At 41.7% G+C, this 19,170-nt stretch overlaps 1 protein-coding gene across 2 annotated transcripts in view; it reads right to left on the reverse strand.

Moving 5' to 3' along the window:
• LOC138745511 (sorbitol dehydrogenase-like) overlaps positions 1–19,170 on the reverse strand; it is a 30,892-nt gene extending 11,722 nt beyond the window's left edge. Inside the window, exons 1-6 of one of the 2 annotated variants that reach the window (XM_069902599.1) lie at positions 19,093–19,170; positions 16,938–17,002; positions 15,979–16,012; positions 8,461–8,625; positions 6,436–6,595; positions 1,907–2,025 (exon numbers count right to left, since the gene is read on the reverse strand). In XM_069902599.1, coding sequence (XP_069758700.1) covers positions 1,907–2,025; positions 6,436–6,595; positions 8,461–8,625; positions 15,979–16,012; positions 16,938–16,994 — 535 coding nt within the window. In that variant the 5' untranslated portion in view covers positions 16,995–17,002; positions 19,093–19,170. Of the gene's footprint in view, positions 1–1,906; positions 2,026–6,435; positions 6,596–8,460; positions 8,626–15,978; positions 16,013–16,937; positions 17,063–19,092 lie in introns of those variants that run through there. The other variant, XM_069902598.1, reaches the window with a different exon arrangement.

Genomic DNA, 19,170 nt, shown 5'->3' on the forward strand with positions numbered 1-19,170 from the left:
AACAATTGACTACATATCAGTATAAAGAGTCTTATTTGTTTGTTCATTTAGATTATTGACAAGTTTAATGACCAGCTATTTATTTTATGTGCAATGTTGTATGAGGAATTATCATTCCAAATGGCGGCACTGCCACTGGGGTGGATCTGGAAAAACGGAGACACAGCGCTCCTCCGAAGGGTTCAACCACCTGTCCTAATGCCGGCAGCTCTGTACAGGTCTCAAACAGCTTGTTCGAGGAACCAACGGGGTTTTTTTAAAAATTAAAATCCTGTAATCACGGGTCCAAGCCAAAGATTGCAATGCCTGTGTTTGGCAGCAGCCACAAGAGGTGCACACTTCGGGGAGCAGAAACAGGACGAACACCCCCATTAAAAAGGAGAAGCACAGGAGACCAGTGAGAGGCTCAGCGACCAACGGACCCACACAGGCTACAGGCGACGTGTGGCTGCAGGAGACTGGCTCATGGGAACCAGGTATCGGAGCTGGAATTTTAATGGGCACTGGGGGAAAGAAGGCTTTGTGCGCTAAAGACTTCCTGATCGTGTCAGAGGTTTGGATCTGAAGCTCGGGTTGCTGCCATAGTGAACAGGAGTCTGTCTATCCAGCTGCGTAGGCTGCAGGAGGACTAGAGGTGAATCCACAGACACTCAGCGACTCTGAAGGGGCTTCTTTTTATCTCATGTTATAGAGGGCTCTGGGTGACACAATGGCGATTCTTTATTTGCCTTACAGCAGGCAGTAGGCAATTTCATGTAATATATGTTCTGTACTATTACAGGACAGTAAAGAAATCTTGAATTTTGTTAACTTGGGTTGGTATAAATTCATGGCTTTCAAAGAGTGCTTGGATACTGTTATCATTAACTTGGAACCATCTGACTAACCATGTCTGTGAAGAATGACATGACCAATATGGGCTAGATCTGGACTGGGGCCTGAACTTGCAATTTCCTTATCTGAAATTTCCAAGTAGAATACAAGAATGACTTATTTTTGCTGAAATATAGCAGTAACATTCATGTAAAGTTTGGTTATTGTTAATGGATTACAGCCATCAATTAATGCTCTATTTGTCACCAATAATGACACATATTACACCCAATATTCTCTTAAATATTCAGAGAACCACATGACTTTTTTTCTTTGGCTTGGCTTCGTGGACGAAGATTTATGGAGGGGTAAAGTCCATGTCAGCTGCAGGCTCGTTTGTGGTTGACAAGTCCGATGCGGGACAGGCAGACACGGTTGCAGCGGTTGCAAGGGAAAATTGGTTGGTTGGGGTTGGGTGTTGGGTTTTTCCTCCTTTGTCTTTTGTCAGTGAGGTGGGCTCTGCGGTCTTCTTCAAAGGAGGTTGCTGCCCGCCGAACTGTGAGGCACCAAGATGCACGGTTTGAGGCGAGATCAGCCCACTGGCGGTGGTCAATGTGGCAGGCACCAAGAGATTTCTTTAGGCAGTCCTTGTACCTCTTCTTTGGTGCACCTCTGTCACGGTGGCCAGTGGAGAGCTCCCCATATAACACGATCTTGGGAAGGCAATGGTCCTCCATTCAGGAGACGTGACCTACCCAGCGCAGTTGGATCTTCAGCAGCTAAATTGTGCAGCTAAATTGAATGAGTTGCCAGCTGAAGTGGGGAATGCAGGCTCGATTTTAACATTTAAGAAGAATTTGGACAGGTACGTGGATGGAAGAGGTATGGAAGGCCATGGATTTGGTGCAGGTCAGTGGGACTAGGCAAAACAAAATGGTTTGCCACAGACTAGAAGCACCAAAGAGGCCTGTTTCTGTGCTGTAATGTTCTATGGTTCTATTTACATGCATGGGTTCAAACCGATGCATAATTGGAAGAAAGAACTTAAGTGCCAAATGAATATTAATAGTATCTTATACAACTCCCATCTTACCTGCTCCCAAAATGAAGACTTTACTACCAAATGTTACTCCCCCTCTGCGGCAGGAATGGATCGCAACAGAAAGAGGTTCAATCAAGGCACCTTCCTCAAAGCTGAGAGATTCGGGAAGCCTGAAATAAGGAAACATCAACTTTTCCTGTCAAAATTGTGACTGAAACAGAACTAGGAGTTAATAAATTGTGTTCAAAGCAAAGAGCTTCTCTCAGCGAGCATCCATGCCAAAGTTTTCAGGTCACACACAATAGATGATAAATGGGACAGACATTGAACTCTCCATCTGAACTCGATGAGACATTTTTCTGTGATGGGAGAATTTCTGAAATACATCGCCAATCTCCGTTTAAAATATTTCTCTATTTTATACTTTTAAAACAATGCAATTAAAAAAAAAATCTTTAGATTTTCTTAAATTAGCAAAAAAAAAGCAGATTCTCTGTACACAATTATCTTTTCAACTGCAAGACTTGCTCTGAACAATTTGGATGACTCATTTCCTTCTAATGGCATGGACCAAATATTCTTCAAAGGGTTTTCATTAGCTGTTGAGTCATTTGGTACATCCAATAATACAGAGCACTATAGAAATCACTTTGTTTTTGAGGGAAATACCAATGCTCTGTGGCACTCTGCTCTGTTGAAGAAAGCACAGTCACCACACCCAAAGTCGATAACGACTGACTGTTTATTTGAATTCAGTGCGTGCCCCTTTAAGGGCAGCGCGGGCTCAGCCACCACATGCGATGTGATGTCATAATTGCTGGCCAGGGCGCACGCTAGAAGGGATGCTGGAGACAGGGAGAAACCCCTGACGATGCCATCTTTCCATGACTGCCCCGCCGCATAGCGATACACGCAGGGCCGGTTCGGCATGAGAATGTCCACCGCCACAGCCCAATATTTGCAACATTGATAGGGGTCTAACTTGCCCATCCAGTTTCTCGGGAAAAAGAAGTAAAAGCACAATGCTGGAAAAGCTCAGAAGGTCAAACCGTGTACTTCATATAGCAAAGATAAGGATACCCAACTGACGTTTCGGGCTAAGGCCTTCATCAAGGTATGGAAAAATGTCGGCAGGGATCTGATTAAAATGATGGGGGGAGGGGTATGGTCCCAATGGCAGGAGGTAATAGGTGGATAAGGGAGGTGGGGGGGGGGAACTGAATTTAATTTCCATGTCTCCATATCCTTTTTTCTGCTAGCCCTGTGAATGTGCTTGCAAAGGCAGAGGAAGTAAAAATGTGGATTTTTTTTTTTTTAAACTATCTTAAAATTCCATCATTTTCTTTCTTAATTTTTCATTGCTCTCTTGGGTGAAGAATTCCAAAAACTCACTATGCTCTTTTTATCTCCATCCTGAATGGCCAACCCCTTATTTTGAAATCTGCCATTGGTTCCATCTGCCCCCAACCAAGGAAAAGGCCTTCCTAATTGCTTGGTGGACCTTGAACATCTCTACAAGGATGTCCCAATTTTTGTACTCAATACCCTGCCCCAATGCAAGGCAACCTTTAAATTACCTTTCTACTTGAAGTGGATAAACCCATTTTGTTCTGGATTACATTCCATTTGTCACGTCCTGGTACGTTTATGACTTACTTACATATTTGCAAATTCACTTCATCTATTCATTTCCCTGAAGCCTCTCTGCAGCTCGTATTCGATCCATATTCCTTTGTGACATCAGTAAAGTTGTAAATATACCACTTGATATAACCATCCCTCATTCATTGCTATACATTGGAAACTCCAGCACCAATCCCTATGGCACTACACTTGACTCTGTCTCCCAATGCAAAATTTGACAATTTTTCCCAACTCTGTTTTCTACCTGTTGAACAGTCCACAATTCAGTACAATAGAACACCTCATCCCTTTTCACTGCAGTCTAAGTTTGTTTATCATATATGTCATTGTATAGGACGATTCTCGAAATTTAACATTTTCACCTTAAAATCAGGTCATCTTATACTACACATGTCAAACTCAAGCCCGCGGGCCAAATTTGGCCCGTGATATAGTTATATTTGGCCTGCAAGATCATATCAAATATGTATTAGAGCTGGTCCGCTGGCCGCCGCGCCAGTATAGCGCTTGGACAAATCCCAGAATGCTTTGCAAATGTGTTGGCGTCAGCCCGCTAATCGCCCCCACCTCCTCTTTTTACTTTCATTAGTATCTGCGACCTGTCGCCTAACTCACATGTAATAAACCCCTTACGAAAAATGGCCAAAAGAAAGACAGAAAACAGGTCCTTTCAAGGCAGGTGGGAGGCAGACTATATGTTCATCATTTTAAAAGACAAACCTGTTTGTCTTGTGTGTGGAGCCAGCGTGTCTGTAGTTAAAGAATATAACATAAAACGACACTATGAAACGAAACACCAGGACAGGTATAAGGATCTGAACGAGAAACAAAAGCTCCAGAAGGTGGAGGAGATGAAAAGAAGTCTGGTTTTACAGCAAACTTTATTTTATATTTTATTTCTCATTTGTTAATGCTTCTTCTGGAAAGAGTTTAACCAAAACTATTATTAAACATTTATTTTAATAAGAAAAAGTTTAACATTACATATGTTGAAAGAAGAGAAAACATGCAGATGTTGTTGAAAATTTTCAATAAATATTTAGTTTGGCCCACGACTTAGTCCAAGTTTTTAATTTTGGCCCTCTGTGAATTTGAGTTTGACACCCCTGTCCGATACAAAGAGCATAAAATTCTTCCCTCGACAACGAAATATCAACTCCACCGCCATTTTCCTGCCAATTCTGATGCAATCTCGCGCATGCCCTGTTAGTTACTTGTCAAGTCTCAGTGCTCCTCCGCGGGGTCCATCAGCCTGATCCAACTGCTGTCGGCGCTGTACAGGCTTTAAACAGCCTGTAACACCTGTCAGAGGTTTATTTTAAAATATCCAAATAAAATGTAAACCTTTAAAATGATCATTTGTTATTAAAATATTGTGATTTGGCTTTTAACAGGATCAACTGGTCAGCAGTAAGTGCCAGATTTTGGCGGATGGTGAAAGAGTATCTTGTATGAAAGAGTATCGCTCCAAACGCAACATTTTGGGTGGAAATTCCAGGGTCGTCCTATACAACAGTATATATAGTAATAATCTTTGTGACACCTAATCAAAGACCTGAAAGTCCAAACATACCATATGAATTGGTTCGGCCTCATCGGTTCTATTTTTTCAAAATATTCAACATCTCAAAAATGATTTCCTTTTCATTAATTCATATTGACTCTGCACAGGTCTATTTTTATTTTCTAAGTTCCCTTCCTTAAAAAAGTGAATATTTCTCTACTACAGATATTAAGCTAACCACTCCATTATCTCCCTTTATCTCTTGAAAGTTAGGTTACATTCCAATTTGTGAGAATTGCAAATCTCATTTGTATATATTCAGTTAAAAAATCATTTTCTGTACCTGCAAAATTTAATTAAATTGAAAGAGTGCTTTCACTGGGCAGAGTACTGAGTACAAAAGTTGTAATTGCTAAGATGGTATGTGGGTGAGAAAAAAAAGTTTGAGAACAACTGTTTTAATCGTCCCTCATTGACTCGTTATGTGCAGGGTTTCAGAACTCCAAAGGAAATGGGCCAGTGACAATTTTTCCTCAAGCAAAACATTTCAGTAACAATTGGGTCTAGAGCAGTGATTCTCAACTTCCCTTCCCACTCACATCCCACCTTAAGCAATCCCTTACTAATCACAGAGCACCGATGGCATAGGGATGATTTAAAGTGGTACGTGATGGAAAGAAAGAGGTTGAGAACCACTGTCGCTAAAACTCACTGAGCATTTACAACATTTTTATTTCAGATTTACAACTTGTGCATTATTTTGCACAAGTGTAGTGTAATGCCTTAACAGCATCAGCGATCAGGACCAGACCAGGTTTCGAATCCCACGCTGTCTGTAATGAGTTCATATGTTCTCTCTGTGCCCGTGCAGTTTTCTCTGGGGGCTCCGATTACCCTCCACCGTTCAAAACGTACCGGGAGTGTAGTTAATGGGATGTAAATTGGGCAAAATGGCCTGTTACCACTTTATTTTATGTTTAGCAATTTTGTAAAAGGATTTCAAACACAGTTCAGTCCTATTTGATTAACCTGTTTGGTAGTTTATTGTGGAACTCTCATCACCATGTTCATAAAGCAACAAGGGTAGGCATTCCAGAAAATTATCAATGGATCTATTGTTTATTCAGGACATGTCATCTCAGATTTCTTTAAGAATAAGGACACACTTAAACTTGTAGATGTGGCTCAGTTTGGTGAAGATCACAGTGAAAACTGATTATCATCCTTGTGTTTCTATTTCCAAAATAGTTGTTGGGAAAAAAATAGGATTTACAGTATATCAGAATAAAATACTAATGCATTTGCCGCTTATGGGAAAGGGTCAAACATTCTACCAATGTAGATCTACAATATTACCTGCCCACAACATAATGCTTCAAGTCAAACTGCCAGGATCATGTCTCAACAAACATTTGATACTCCGGTGACTCACTTGTAACAATAGTTGGCTTTGTGTACGCTGTATTGGGATAAGAGCCCGTCATCAGGAGGAGTAGCAGCGAAGAATATTGCTGGGGAGAGGTTATAATGACCAGCTCTGCAATATTCATCATTTTCCCTGGGAAATCCTGGTTCGATGGCAACTCTGTCACCTGTAACAGAGAAAAATAACGTAACCAAAACAAGGATACACTATGTGGCCTGATACCTTTGAACAAATTAACTTTACACCAGTATGGATGACCTCTCTGGACCTGAAGCTTGTGGTTATCCAACTAATTTATTATTTGAACTATTTATCGTCATGTGCTCAAAGGTACAATGAAAAAAGTAGTGTTGTGCTGTGCAGCTCATGAAAAGCTGCCTTGCTTTGAATCAACAAAAATAAATTCACAGAAAATAGCAAGATCTTTGTGACAACGGCAGGATTTAATTTTAACTTAACAGGCACATAAAGTTTAAATAAAAAACATGTTCTGAACATCAAAATAAGTGTTACAGCTTCTCAAAGAGATTTATCCCAGAAGACAAACCATTCCTCTTATTTCTACTCAGGAGGAGAAAATAGATGTTTGAGTTCTACCCTAGCTTCAACGTTCCTTTCTTTGGGAAACCATCTGAAGATTTAGAGTTAAACTCTGAACCAGATATCTACACATAACCCTAAACTTAATATCTGGCTTGGATATCTGTGCTCAGCTGGGGCAGATTAAAATTGCCTCAATGACCTGAATATGAGAAAGTCAATTTTCTTTAGTGCTGTTGGATGGTGCATCTATCAATGCTAGAATGCTCAGATCACAATTGGCGACTTTCATGTCCTTACTGACCAATAGCCATAAGACCAAGCACCTGTGGTTGCATAGAAGAGGGCTGCAGAGAATAAAAGCAGAGGAGTGTAAAAGGAGATTGGTAGATTGGCCTACTGCTTTGCTATACACCAGTGTGCAGTCGTTCAAGCTCGATTATCTGGTTGCTACCCCTTTTAATTCTTTCCACCATTCCTACACAGACATGCCTGTTCTCAGCCTCATCCATTGTCAAGGAACAACACACCTTATTCTTCCTGGACCGCCTTAAACCTAACAGCATGAGCCCTGAATTTTTCAATTTTGGGTAACTCTGGTTCAATCTCTTCTTTACTTACTGTAGTGTGGATTGTAGAGGATCATGTGACCTCTGGCTGGAACCTGTTTGGGATGTAGACTGTGAAGGGTCACATGACCTCTCCTTCTGGAACCTAGTCACATCATCTGTCAATCAAGGTCAAGCTGAGCACTCACCTTGCAGTTGGCCTTTTCAATATAATCACATGTCATCACTGGCTCTGTTAATCACCTGGGTTGCCCCACTGACCACAAGGTGGTAGGGGGGAGGGGAGAAGTACAAAGCCAGTCACATGGAGCTGCTGGGCCTCTTTTCCCCGAGCATGAAACCGAGCTCCACTCCAGGACACGAGCAGGGCCGACACCGGAGAATCGATATCAAGGTGTGTGCCAGTAACGGGTGAGGGGCTTTGTGGTGTACACTAATTAATTGTCATCGTACTGTGCTTCTTTTCTCCCTATTTATCTTGGGTGTCGTCCCTGCACTGGGAGGAAGGGTAGTGGATACTGTTCGCATTTTCCTCTACTGTGTATCTACATCTCGTGCAGTTTCATTGCTAGACTCATTGCTTCTTGGACCCATCGAATTTGTTCCTCACATAACACCTAATCCCATTCTCACTTTTGACTTTCCCCTTCCTCTAAAGGGTCCTAACCTGGAGAGTTGATTGACCATTTCTCCCATGGATCTACCTGACCCGCTGAGTCCATCCAGCTTCTTTTGTTCAGTCTGATCCCAGCACCTGCAGTTTATTAAAAATTTATTTTTCTTTGATCTACGTTTTGAGATGAGAACCAGCTTTCCCTTTCACAGCCTGCAAAAATATAGGTGCACTTGTGTTCTCCACAAACTAATATTTACAAATTTCACCCCAAAATTCATTCAGCACATTTTGATTATGGTGACTGACCTGGTTTAAGATGCTGTACTCCAGGTCCCACTTTAAACACAGTTCCTGAAGCCTCGTGTCCCAGAACCAAAGGTTTCTTCACAACATATGATCCAATTGCTCCATTTTGCCAGAAATGGACATCAGAGCCACAGATCCCCACTGAATGTATCTTCAGCAAGACCTCTGAAAGAATCGCGTGATTATCAAAGATTAAAACCTTGGAAACCCTGCATTTTAACCTGTCCCGGTTACAGCTCAGGATGTCTTGACAACTCCACAGAAATGATTTGTTAAAATAAAGAACTTAAATTTTGGGTTTTGAGGAGAGAGTTCACACGAGGTTAGAACAAAAAGCTGACACAATGCAGTAAAACACGACTGAAAGAATGTTGATGTTGTAGCCCCAGAGGCTGTAAATGATAGAGTTAATTAGATCAACTCACCCTCAAGAAGGACCATTGATGCATATCCAATCAAATTTGCAACCCTGCCACAGAACCGAAAAATCTCTTTATCAATGTGATCCTGACACTGACGATCTATTCTTCCTCTTCTTGGCCAGTCTGAAGATTTTTTTTTTTCCCCACACATTTGAAAACACCCAATTCTCAATTGTTGTCCAATTGGGGGAAGACACTTATTTGATTCCATTCATGTTTATCTTAAACTATCCAGTCTTCACATCCAGCACTGTTACCTCTACCTCCAAAGGATCTCATGCTGTTGCTCAACAGAGCTATCAGAAACCACAGTATCTTTTCCCACAAAATTATTCCTTTTGAGGTTTTCACTGATTCTAAGTATGCTTAACATATGACACTAAATATAGAGATGTCTGAAGCCAGTTTTTTCTCCCCGTTCTGTTCCTCTGTCCCCACCCAGGCTGCAGAATAATTTTCCTGCAATCTGAGAGAAGATCATTGCAAGCCATAAACAAGAGCCCCATCGGACACAAGATCTCCCAACTCAGTCATTACAGCAATTCATTTGCTGCCGCAACCCCAAGGCCTTAAACTCTCCCAGACGTCACTCGATCATTAATCCAATTAACTACTCATAAGCTTTGCTTTTTCTGCTTTCAAACTTGACAACATTCAAAACTTTGCTGTTGTGCCCTCTTCTTGCTAACAATAGTCCGCAGTTAAGTTATTAATTGATTATAAAAGTTCTTTGCTTTCAAATCCTTGTCACTTTGCTCTTCTATGTTACTTCTAGCCACATTATCCCTTTCTGCCCAGTGAAGATTAACAGGCTGCATCAGTAAATGAATTTGCAACACAATTAGATAGATTTTTGAATAATAATGATAATTAAGAGTTACGAGGAACAGATTACGAGGATTCAGGACAAATTTATTCCAAAGTGGAGGAAAGGCTCTAGGAGATGCAAATGGCAGCCCTGGCTAACTAAGGAAATCAAGTGCATTATCAAGTCCAAAGGGAGTAAGTCTAAGATAGCGAAGCGGAGTGGGAAATTAGAGGATTGGGAAACCTTCAAAGAACATCAGAGGGTAACTAAGAAAGCCATAAGAGACAGGAAAATGAAGTACGAGAGGAAATTAGCAGATAATATTGCGGAGGATAGCAAAAGCTTTTTTAAGTATGTGAAGAGGAAGAAGTTGGTTCGGTCTAAAATTGGCCCTTTGAAAATGGGCAAGGGTGAAATTATTACCGGAAACAAGGAGATGGCAGAGGAATTTAACAAATACTTTGCAACTGTCTTCACCAAGGAGGATATAGGTTATAGTCAGTTAGGGGGTAGTGGTCATGCGGTACCAAGAGACTTGGGGAACTTTACTGGGGAGGTAGGGGATCTAATGGATATCCGGATCCAGAAGCAGGAGGTTATGAGTAAATTGTTGGGACTGAGGGCTGATAAATCCCCAGGGCCTGATGGGCTACATCCCAGGGTGCTTAAGGAAGTTGCTATGGAAATTGTGGAGCCACTGGTCGACATTTTCCAAAGTTCCATAGATTCCGGGGAGGTCCCTGAGGATTGGAGAGTGGCTGATGTGGTGCCGATTTTTAAGAAAGGAGGGAGGGAGGGAGAAAACGGGAAATTATAGACCGGTTAGCCTGACATCAGTGGTGGGGAAGATATTGGAGTCCATCATAAAAGGAGAAATAGCAGAACACTTAGTCAGTAATAATAGTATAAGGGCTAGTCAGCATGGATTCCTTAAGGGTAAGTCATGCTTGACTAACCTTCTGGAATTTTTTGAGGATGTGACAAAGAGGGTGGACTCGGGAGAGCCAGTGGATGTGGTGTATTTGGACTTCCAGAAGGCCTTTGATAAGGTACCGCACGGGAGTCTAGTGGGCAAGATCAGGGAGCATGGTATTGGAGGTAAGGTGCTGACGTGGATAGGAAATTGGTTAAGAGATAGGAAACAAAGGGTTGGAGTAAATGGGTCTTTTTCAGAATGGCAGGATGTGACGAGTGGAGTGCCTCAGGGATCGGTGTTGGGTCCTCAGTTGTTTGTAATTTATGTTAATGATTTGGATGAGGGGATTATAAATAACATGAGCAAACTGGGTGGCGGTGTGGGGTGTGAGGAGGATGTCAGGAAAATGCAGAGGGACTTGGACAGGCTGGAGGAGTGGGCGGCTAAATGGAAGATGAATTTCAATGTGAACAAATGTGAGGTTATTCATTTTGGGGGAAGTAATAGGAAAGCTGAGTATTATTTAAATGGAGACCAGCTTGGGAGTGGGGAAGTGCAAATGGACCTGGGTGTACTTGTTCACCGGTCACTGAAGGCTAGCATGCAGGTTCAGAAAGCTGTGAAGAAGGCAAATGGAATGTTGGCTTTCATAAAGAGGGGATTGGAGTGTAGGAACAGAGACGCCCTTCTGCAGTTACAGGGCCCTGGTGAGACCCCACCTGGAGTATTGCGTCCAGTTCTGGTCTCCAAACTTGAGGAAGGACGTACTAGCTATGGAGGGTGTGCAGCGCAGATTTACAAGGTTAGTTCCAGGGATGGCAGGGTTGTCATATGCAGCAAGGCTAGAAAAACTGGACTTGTATCCATTGGAGTTTAGAAGGATGAGGGGGGGACATGATTGAGGTATACAAAATCATCAGGGGGATAGACAGGGTGAAGTCGGATGACTTGTTCCCAATGATGGGGGAGACGAGGACTAGAGGGCATAGTTTAAGAATACAGGGTAGGCCCTTTAGGACGGAGATGAGAAAGCATTTTTTTTACCCAGAGAAGTGTGAATCTGTGGAATGCTCTGGTAGAGGCGGATTCGCTGACTAAATTCAAAAGAAAGTTAGATAAGACTCTTGTGGGTAACGGAGTTAAGGGTTATGGGGATAAGGCTGGAAAGGGGTACTGATGGTAATGATCAGCCATGATCTAAAATGGCGGTGCTGGCCCGATGGGCCAAATGGCCTACTCCAGCTCCTATTGTCTATTGTCTGTCAGAGGAGCAATGATCCTATTGAAAAGCCTCCAGAAACTCGGTTTATCTCCAAACAAAAAGTCTTCAATTACCATGCCACAATTGGCCATGCATTCAGGAGGGTAAGTATGGGAATTTCCTCAAACTTTGCATTTATTTCTTCCTTTAAGGTGCTCTTTTTTTTATTACCTACTGCAATATCTTCATATAACACTACAACACAGAAACAGGCCCTTCTAGTCTGTGCCAAATTATTTTTCTGTCTAGTCCCACTAACCTGCACCTGGATCATCTTGTCGAGTGGCTTGATGACATTTTATTTGATAACATTCCTGCTCGTTAAAGACGCTGTGGAAATGAACATCACCTGCTGTCCTTTTGCTGAAAGGACAAACTCTTTCCCAGGCGACAGACTCAGGCATTCAGGTGCAAAGGGCTGAAACTCAGGAGATAGGCAGCAACAGTTGTGAAAAGACTGTTCTTTAAACAGGAATGTCTGCTGACGCTGTAATTGCAGTGCAATACGCAAGGAGCTGGAGAAACATGGGTCATCCAGCATCCATAGGAAGCAAATATATAGATATAACCAACATTTTGGACATGAGCCAGTCACCAAAATAGGAGTAAAATAACAGACAGGCACAAGGAAGTCTTAACATATGCATATTAAACAGTTTGCTTTGCTGAGTCAAGGTCTGTACAAATCGCCTGTGCTTATTAGAAATAAATAACCTTAATAATGTCTGTATCAGACCAGGTATAGTCTCCGGACTTGAAGTAGAACACACAAAACTACATCATATTTCAAGGCTATTAACTCAAGGGAGTAATTCATGAAAGGTATCCATAACTGATACAAATGTATAATTATGCTATTTTTGTATAGCACAACCCCTCCAAGGGGAAAAACACTAAATGCAAAATTTTAAAACTTTTTTGGATTTAACATGTTGAGAAATGTGGTAGACATGACTCAGAAAAATTAGACTAGAAATGATTTTGCATCTAGAATTCATAAAATACAGAGTTGACTGATGATAAAGTAAAAAAGAAAAATCAGTTCTGCATTTTCAAATTTTGTGTTACACACATGGTGTCCTGCAAGATTGCTTTAATGGCTTAATTGTAATGGCATTCCACCAGATTAGTCTTCATATTCGAGGGCATAGTCTTGGATTTCTCAATGGACAGTAAAATAATTTTCCCAAAAATGGAAACATTCTTAGTATTTCCTTAATTAACAAAGAATTTGACTTAGAAACAGAAAATGCTCAGCTGGTGTAAGGTAAAACATCATGAGATGGGAATGTGCAGGGCTGTAACAAGATGTGAATGCATCCTTGTACTTACAAGATAAGAGAGACATTGATGGATTGAGAGGCAGGAAGCTAGCAGGGAAAGGATAGCAACAGTTTTAGTCATTGGACAAGTAATGATATGATGATGTTCTAAGCACATATCCAGGGGTATAAAAAAATCACCATTTTGCTGATAACGGGAGAATGCATTCTCCGACTAACATGGTTAGTCGCAAGTGTTACAATCCGGTAATAAAGAACAAAGAACCCTGATTTCAACTCAGCCTGGTGTTTGTCTCACTCATTCATGAACAAAGCAGACCTAACACTGGTCAGATAATATAAATGGAGAGAGGTTATTGACCTTTTACAGGATAGAGATGAAAAGATTTTAGGCATGCATAGAACCAGTGTTATCCAGTTTTTAATATATGTCGCATATGTCACTCTCCAGCCATTGCTTGGTCTGCTGAGTGTTTCTAATGTTTTCTATTTTTTTTTCCGTATCAATAGTTTTCTTATTTATCATTTATTCACTGCCACAAATTGTAAGTGTTGAGCGCGTCGAAAGAACCAAAGACTTGTTGATCCAAAACAAGGCTTTTATTAACTAAAAGACTGGAGCGTATCACATGGAGGTCGACCAGTCCAGAATGACCTGGTCTGGCGAGGAGCCATCCTTTAAGACCTGCCAGTAGGTGGTGCTACGCTCTCAGCCAATCACAGTCATCCTACACGACCATCTACATCAGGGGTGTCAAACTCCAATTCACAGAGGGCCAAAATTAAAAACTTGGACTAAGTTGTGGGCCAAACTAAATATTTATTGAAAATTTTCAACAACATCTGCATGTTTTCTCTTCTTTCAACATATGTAATGTTAAACTTTTTCTTATTAAAATAAATGTTTAATAATAGTTTTGGATAAACTCTTTCCAGAAGAAGCTTTAACAATTGAGAAATAAAATATTCAATAAATAATATTTCTCTCTCGCCTTTAAGCTCCTTTTAAATGTTTTTTTTTTCACAAGCCAACAAGTAAAAAAAAAACTTGCTTCAATGAAAATCCAATCTTTCAACGATGAACAGTCCAAAATTAACGAAAGAAAATATTAATCCAAGCTTAGCTTGCGATACTGTGATTTACTCTGATGCACCTGGGTCTAAACCAGATACTTGGCATCTCTTCTTAGATGCAAGTTCATCAAACTGTGGGGTCAGAGTTTGCCTCCCACCTGTCTTGAAAGGTCCTGTTTTCTGTCTTTCGTTTGGCCATTTTTCGTAAGGGGTTTATTACATGTGAGTTAGGCGACAGGTCGCAGATACTAATGAAAGTAAAGAGAGGAGGTGGGGGCGATTAGCGGGCTGACGGGTCGGCGCCAACGCATTTGCAAAGCATTCTGGGATTTGTAGTATTAGCTGTGCATGCGCTAGACTGGCGCGGTTTCCAGTGGGCCAGCTCTAGTACATATTTGATATGATCTTGCGGGCCAAATAGAATTATATCACGGGCCAAATTTGGCCCGCGGGCCTGAGTTTGACATGTGTGATCTACATACACATTGGTTATAGAATCTGTACTATCACAGTAAGTCTATATTACAATCCAATATTTTCTAGTTCTGGACACAGACTGGAAGATTGCATCGTTCAACACCTTAGTCTCCCTCCCCCACATCGACGTGATGTAGGAGGATCATCGTCTGAAGAGGGCGTGCAAATTCATTGAGGACCCCTTCACCCTGCACACAGCATCTTTCAGCTCCTCCCGTCAGGGAAGAGAAACAGAATGATTAGAGCCAGCTCCACTAGACTGTGGAACAGCTTCTTCCCACGGGCAATGAGAATGCTGAACGACGAAAGGAACTGTTCACGCTGACCATCTGAGACTCTCAGATTCATGAAACAAATTCTATTTATTTATTTGTATGAAATAATTGTGCTGCATATGTATTGGTTGTATGTGTGGTATGTCTGGTTGTTTGTCTGCACGTTTTACAGAGAACGTTGTTTCCTCGGGTTGTACTTGTGCAATCAGATGGCAATAAACTTGATTTTGCTCTGTCTGTGGCAATAGTGGGGATCGCCCAGTAGTGACTCATGTCAATTCCCCGCCTCAATCCCATGCCAACATGTTTATCCATGTTTCATGTATTTCCAGACTGAGACCACCTGCAAATTGGAGGAACAACACCTCATATTCAGTCTGGGCACCTTCTAGCCTGATCAATTCTTACCTTTTCCCCTCCTGTCCACCTATTCGTCCAATTATCACCTTTTTTTTGAATATTTTAGTTTGAGAATTTTCAACAAACATGCAGTCAAAAAATGAAGAATAATCAAAAAGAAAAACATCAATATCAATAATATTAACAAAATATTAGATATCGATCTGCATGTCAATATTAAAGAAAGTAAAGAAAAAGAAGCATCAAAGAGGAATTCACTTAAATCAGTGCAGACTAGAGGGGCCGAGATGGCCTGTTTCTGTACTGTAATGTTATATGTTAATAACATGTGATTTAATTATTATAAAGAAAGAAAAATTACAATAATCAATTCTAGCCTTTTGTCTGTTGGCCTGTGCTCCCATTCCCCCAGCCTTTTTATTCAGGTGCCTGTCACCTTTCTGCTCATACCTTGAAAAAGGGCTTAGGCCTGAAACATTAGTTACATTATCTTTACCTCCTGTAGACGCTGTGAGACCTGCTGAATTCTTCCAGCATTTCTGCTTTCACTTCAATCACAGCATCTACAAACTTTCATATACTTTCTAGTTACAGTACCATGAATGAAAATAAATATTAATGATTAATGCATGAAAGACTTACCATCAGGGCCCGGTTCTGGAATCGGTCGCTTTTCCTGTGAAGGGAGAGGATGGAGAATGTATTTGAGAGAGGTTTGAACCGTCATGATGTCTCAAAGTATGTAACCTTGAGACCCTATGTCACAAATAAAATGGAAGACTAGGAGTACAGGGCACTTGCATGCAATACATTTAAACATTTAAGAAGTCTACATAATGTGATTATGATGCAAATCTAGTGTTTTAGATTATGATCTAAATGAAATGATATTACAATTAAGCAAATTAATTTAACTTGATAAACTTTCAGTCTGTAAGCTTTTGTATCTACCTGTCACTCTCACACACACACACACACTAATCTGCACATTCACAGAATTTAAGTATGAAGGGCTCAGACCCGAAATCTCGATGATCTATCTTTATCTCCTATGGACGTTGCAAGACCTCCTGAGTTCCTCCAGGATTTTTGTGTTTTGAATACAATCACAGTGTCTGCAGGCTTTTGTGTTTCACTCAAGAACAAGTGGGACAATTTGTGAATTTATTGCAAACATATGAAAGTAATTTGGCTAAAATTCAATTCAGTTAAAACTAAAAAAGGACCACTTCCAAACTAGTGTTCTTCTAAAATTGCACCACTTCTCAAGGTTGTACAATATCCAAGAAATGTCTATTCAGAACTGTTAATATTAAACCAATTGAACAGATTTTCTTCTACTTTTTATTTTAAAATAACAGGATTAAAATCCACTAATTTTGTTCATATTCTAGTAGTAACAGATACAAAATAAACCCTATTAAGATTTACCTGTGAATTTTCCTATTTACCAAGGGTTTACAAGTCAATTGCTCACAAGTTATTGTTGAGAGTGAAAGTTAATGTTCCTTTTGAATTTGTTCTTTCTACTGCAAGATCAATACATTCATCTATCTTACTTCCTGTCGTTATCAAGTTATAAAACAAGAGAAGTCGATTACCAATCCCAGTTTCTTCTTTTCATAGAGCACCACAGAAAGGTTTTCACGCTGCGTCATCTTCAATCCTGCAGATTAAAGCAGTTTGGCATTCACGTGCATCTATACCCAATGTCTGATTCTAAATGAGTCCAAAGGCTCTTTTATAAGTAATTGTGTCCTTGGGCTGAAGCTTGTAAATCAATAGAAACAGTTGAATATATTTTACAAATAACAAACAAGAGCAATGGGAATTTATAAGCATTTCACCAGAGATCCATCTCCACAATTTAAAAACAATAGACCAAAATACGAGTGAAGCTGAACTAAATTCTCAGTCTCCAGTGGATACTCCTTAACCTGCGGAGTTCTTCAAACAGAAATGGGGAAGAGTGCAGAGGGCTCCAAGGAAGATAACTCTCTATTCGGAGAAGGAAGGGGGTGGGGAACTCGAGGCAGGGTTCTTGGAGGAACCTAAATTCAGCAGGTCAAACAGAGCCTTTATGTAGCAAAGGTGAAGATACATCACCAACTTTTTGGGCTGGAGCCCTTCATCAAGGTGTGGAGGAACACAAGATATGTCTGAACAAAAGGGGGAAGGGGAGGGGGTGGGAAAGGATAGGTGGAGGGGGAGAAAACCACATAGGGGGGAGTCTAGGCTAGGTGGAGAGAGAAAGGAAGTAGAAACTGAATAACTAGTTGGGGGGGGGGAGAGGGGAAAAAGCAAGCTGATTAGTGGTATGGAGTGAACTCAATGTTCATGCCCTGGGGTTGGAGGGTGCCCAGACAAAAAAATGAGGTGTTGTTCCTCCATTCTGGGGATGGACAGGGTGGGGAGTGTGAAAGGCCATAGACAGACATGTGAGCTTGAGAGTGTGACTAAGAATTGAAATGGTTGGCTATGGGGAGGTCGCTTTGGTTGCAGACAGGGAGGAGGTACTGGGCGAAGCGATCTCCTAATCTGCGACCGGTCTCTCCGACGTAGAGAAGGCCACAGAGGGTGCACTGGATGTAGTAAATGAGTTCTGTGGAGGTACAGGCAAAGTGTTGCTTCACCTGAAAGCTCTGTGTGTGACCTCGGACCATGGTGAGGGAGGTGTGGATGCAGGTATTACACCCCCTACGACCACAGTGGAAGGTGTCAGGGAGGGGCGGGGTGATGGATGTGGAGGGAAGAGTGCACAAGGGAGACTTGGAGGGAGCAGTCCCTACGGCTGAGAGGGGAGGAGAAGGAAAAATGTGTCTGGTGGTGGGGTCCTGTAGTTAGTGCCAGAAATTCCTGCGGATAATGTGTTGGTTGCGAAGGCTGGTGGGGTGGTAGGTGAGGACGAGGGGGATTCTGTATTTATTGTTTCTGGGGGAAACCGGGGCTAGGGCAGATAGGCAGGAAATCAAGGAGATGTGGGTGAGGGCTGAGTTAATAGTGGTAGAGGGGAAGCCACGTTTGTGGAAGAAGGCAGACATTTCAGAGTCTCTGGACTGGAAGACCTCATCTTGGGAGCAGATGCAACGGAGTCGGAGAAATTGAGGTCCCAAACAGACCTTTCAGATGAAGCAACACTTCGCCTGTACCTCCACAGAACTCATTTACTGTATCCGGTGCATTCTCTGTGGCTTTTTCTACGTCGGAGAGACCAGTTGCAGATTAGGAGATCGCTTTGCCCAGTATCTCCTCCCTGTCTGCAACAAAAAAGACCTCCCCGTAGCCAAACGTTTCAATTCTGAGTCACTCTCTCTCAAACTCGCATGTCTGTCCATGGCCTTTCACACTACCTCACCTCACCCTGACCACCCACAGATTGGAGGAACCGCACCTCATTTTTCATCTGGGCACCCTCCAACCCCAGGGCCTGAACAATGAGTTCACTGCATTCCACTAACCAGCTTGCTTTTTCTCCCTCCCCCCCCCCTTAACTAGTTATTCCATTTCCTACTTCCATTCTCTCTCCACCTAGCCTAGACTCCACCCCCCCACCCCCCATGGTGTTCTCCCCCTCCACCTATCATCTCCCACACTCACCACGCCTCCCTCCTTTTGTTCAGACATCTCTCATGTTCCCCCACATCTTGATGAAGGGCTCAAGCCCGAAACATTGGTTCTGTATCTTCGCCTTTACCACATTTGCGTGTTTTTTCCATGTTAAATAAGGTAGTCGGTGGAACAAGTTAATTTCTTTACCTTTCTTCGGGGCAACATTTTTCAACTCTCCTTTTAATGTCTGCAGTGTTCATTTAGGAATAGTGGAGTTTCATCATT

Source organism: Narcine bancroftii, chromosome 11 (assembly GCF_036971445.1).
Source record: "Narcine bancroftii isolate sNarBan1 chromosome 11, sNarBan1.hap1, whole genome shotgun sequence".
Classification (NCBI taxonomy): Eukaryota; Metazoa; Chordata; class Chondrichthyes; order Torpediniformes; family Narcinidae; genus Narcine; species Narcine bancroftii.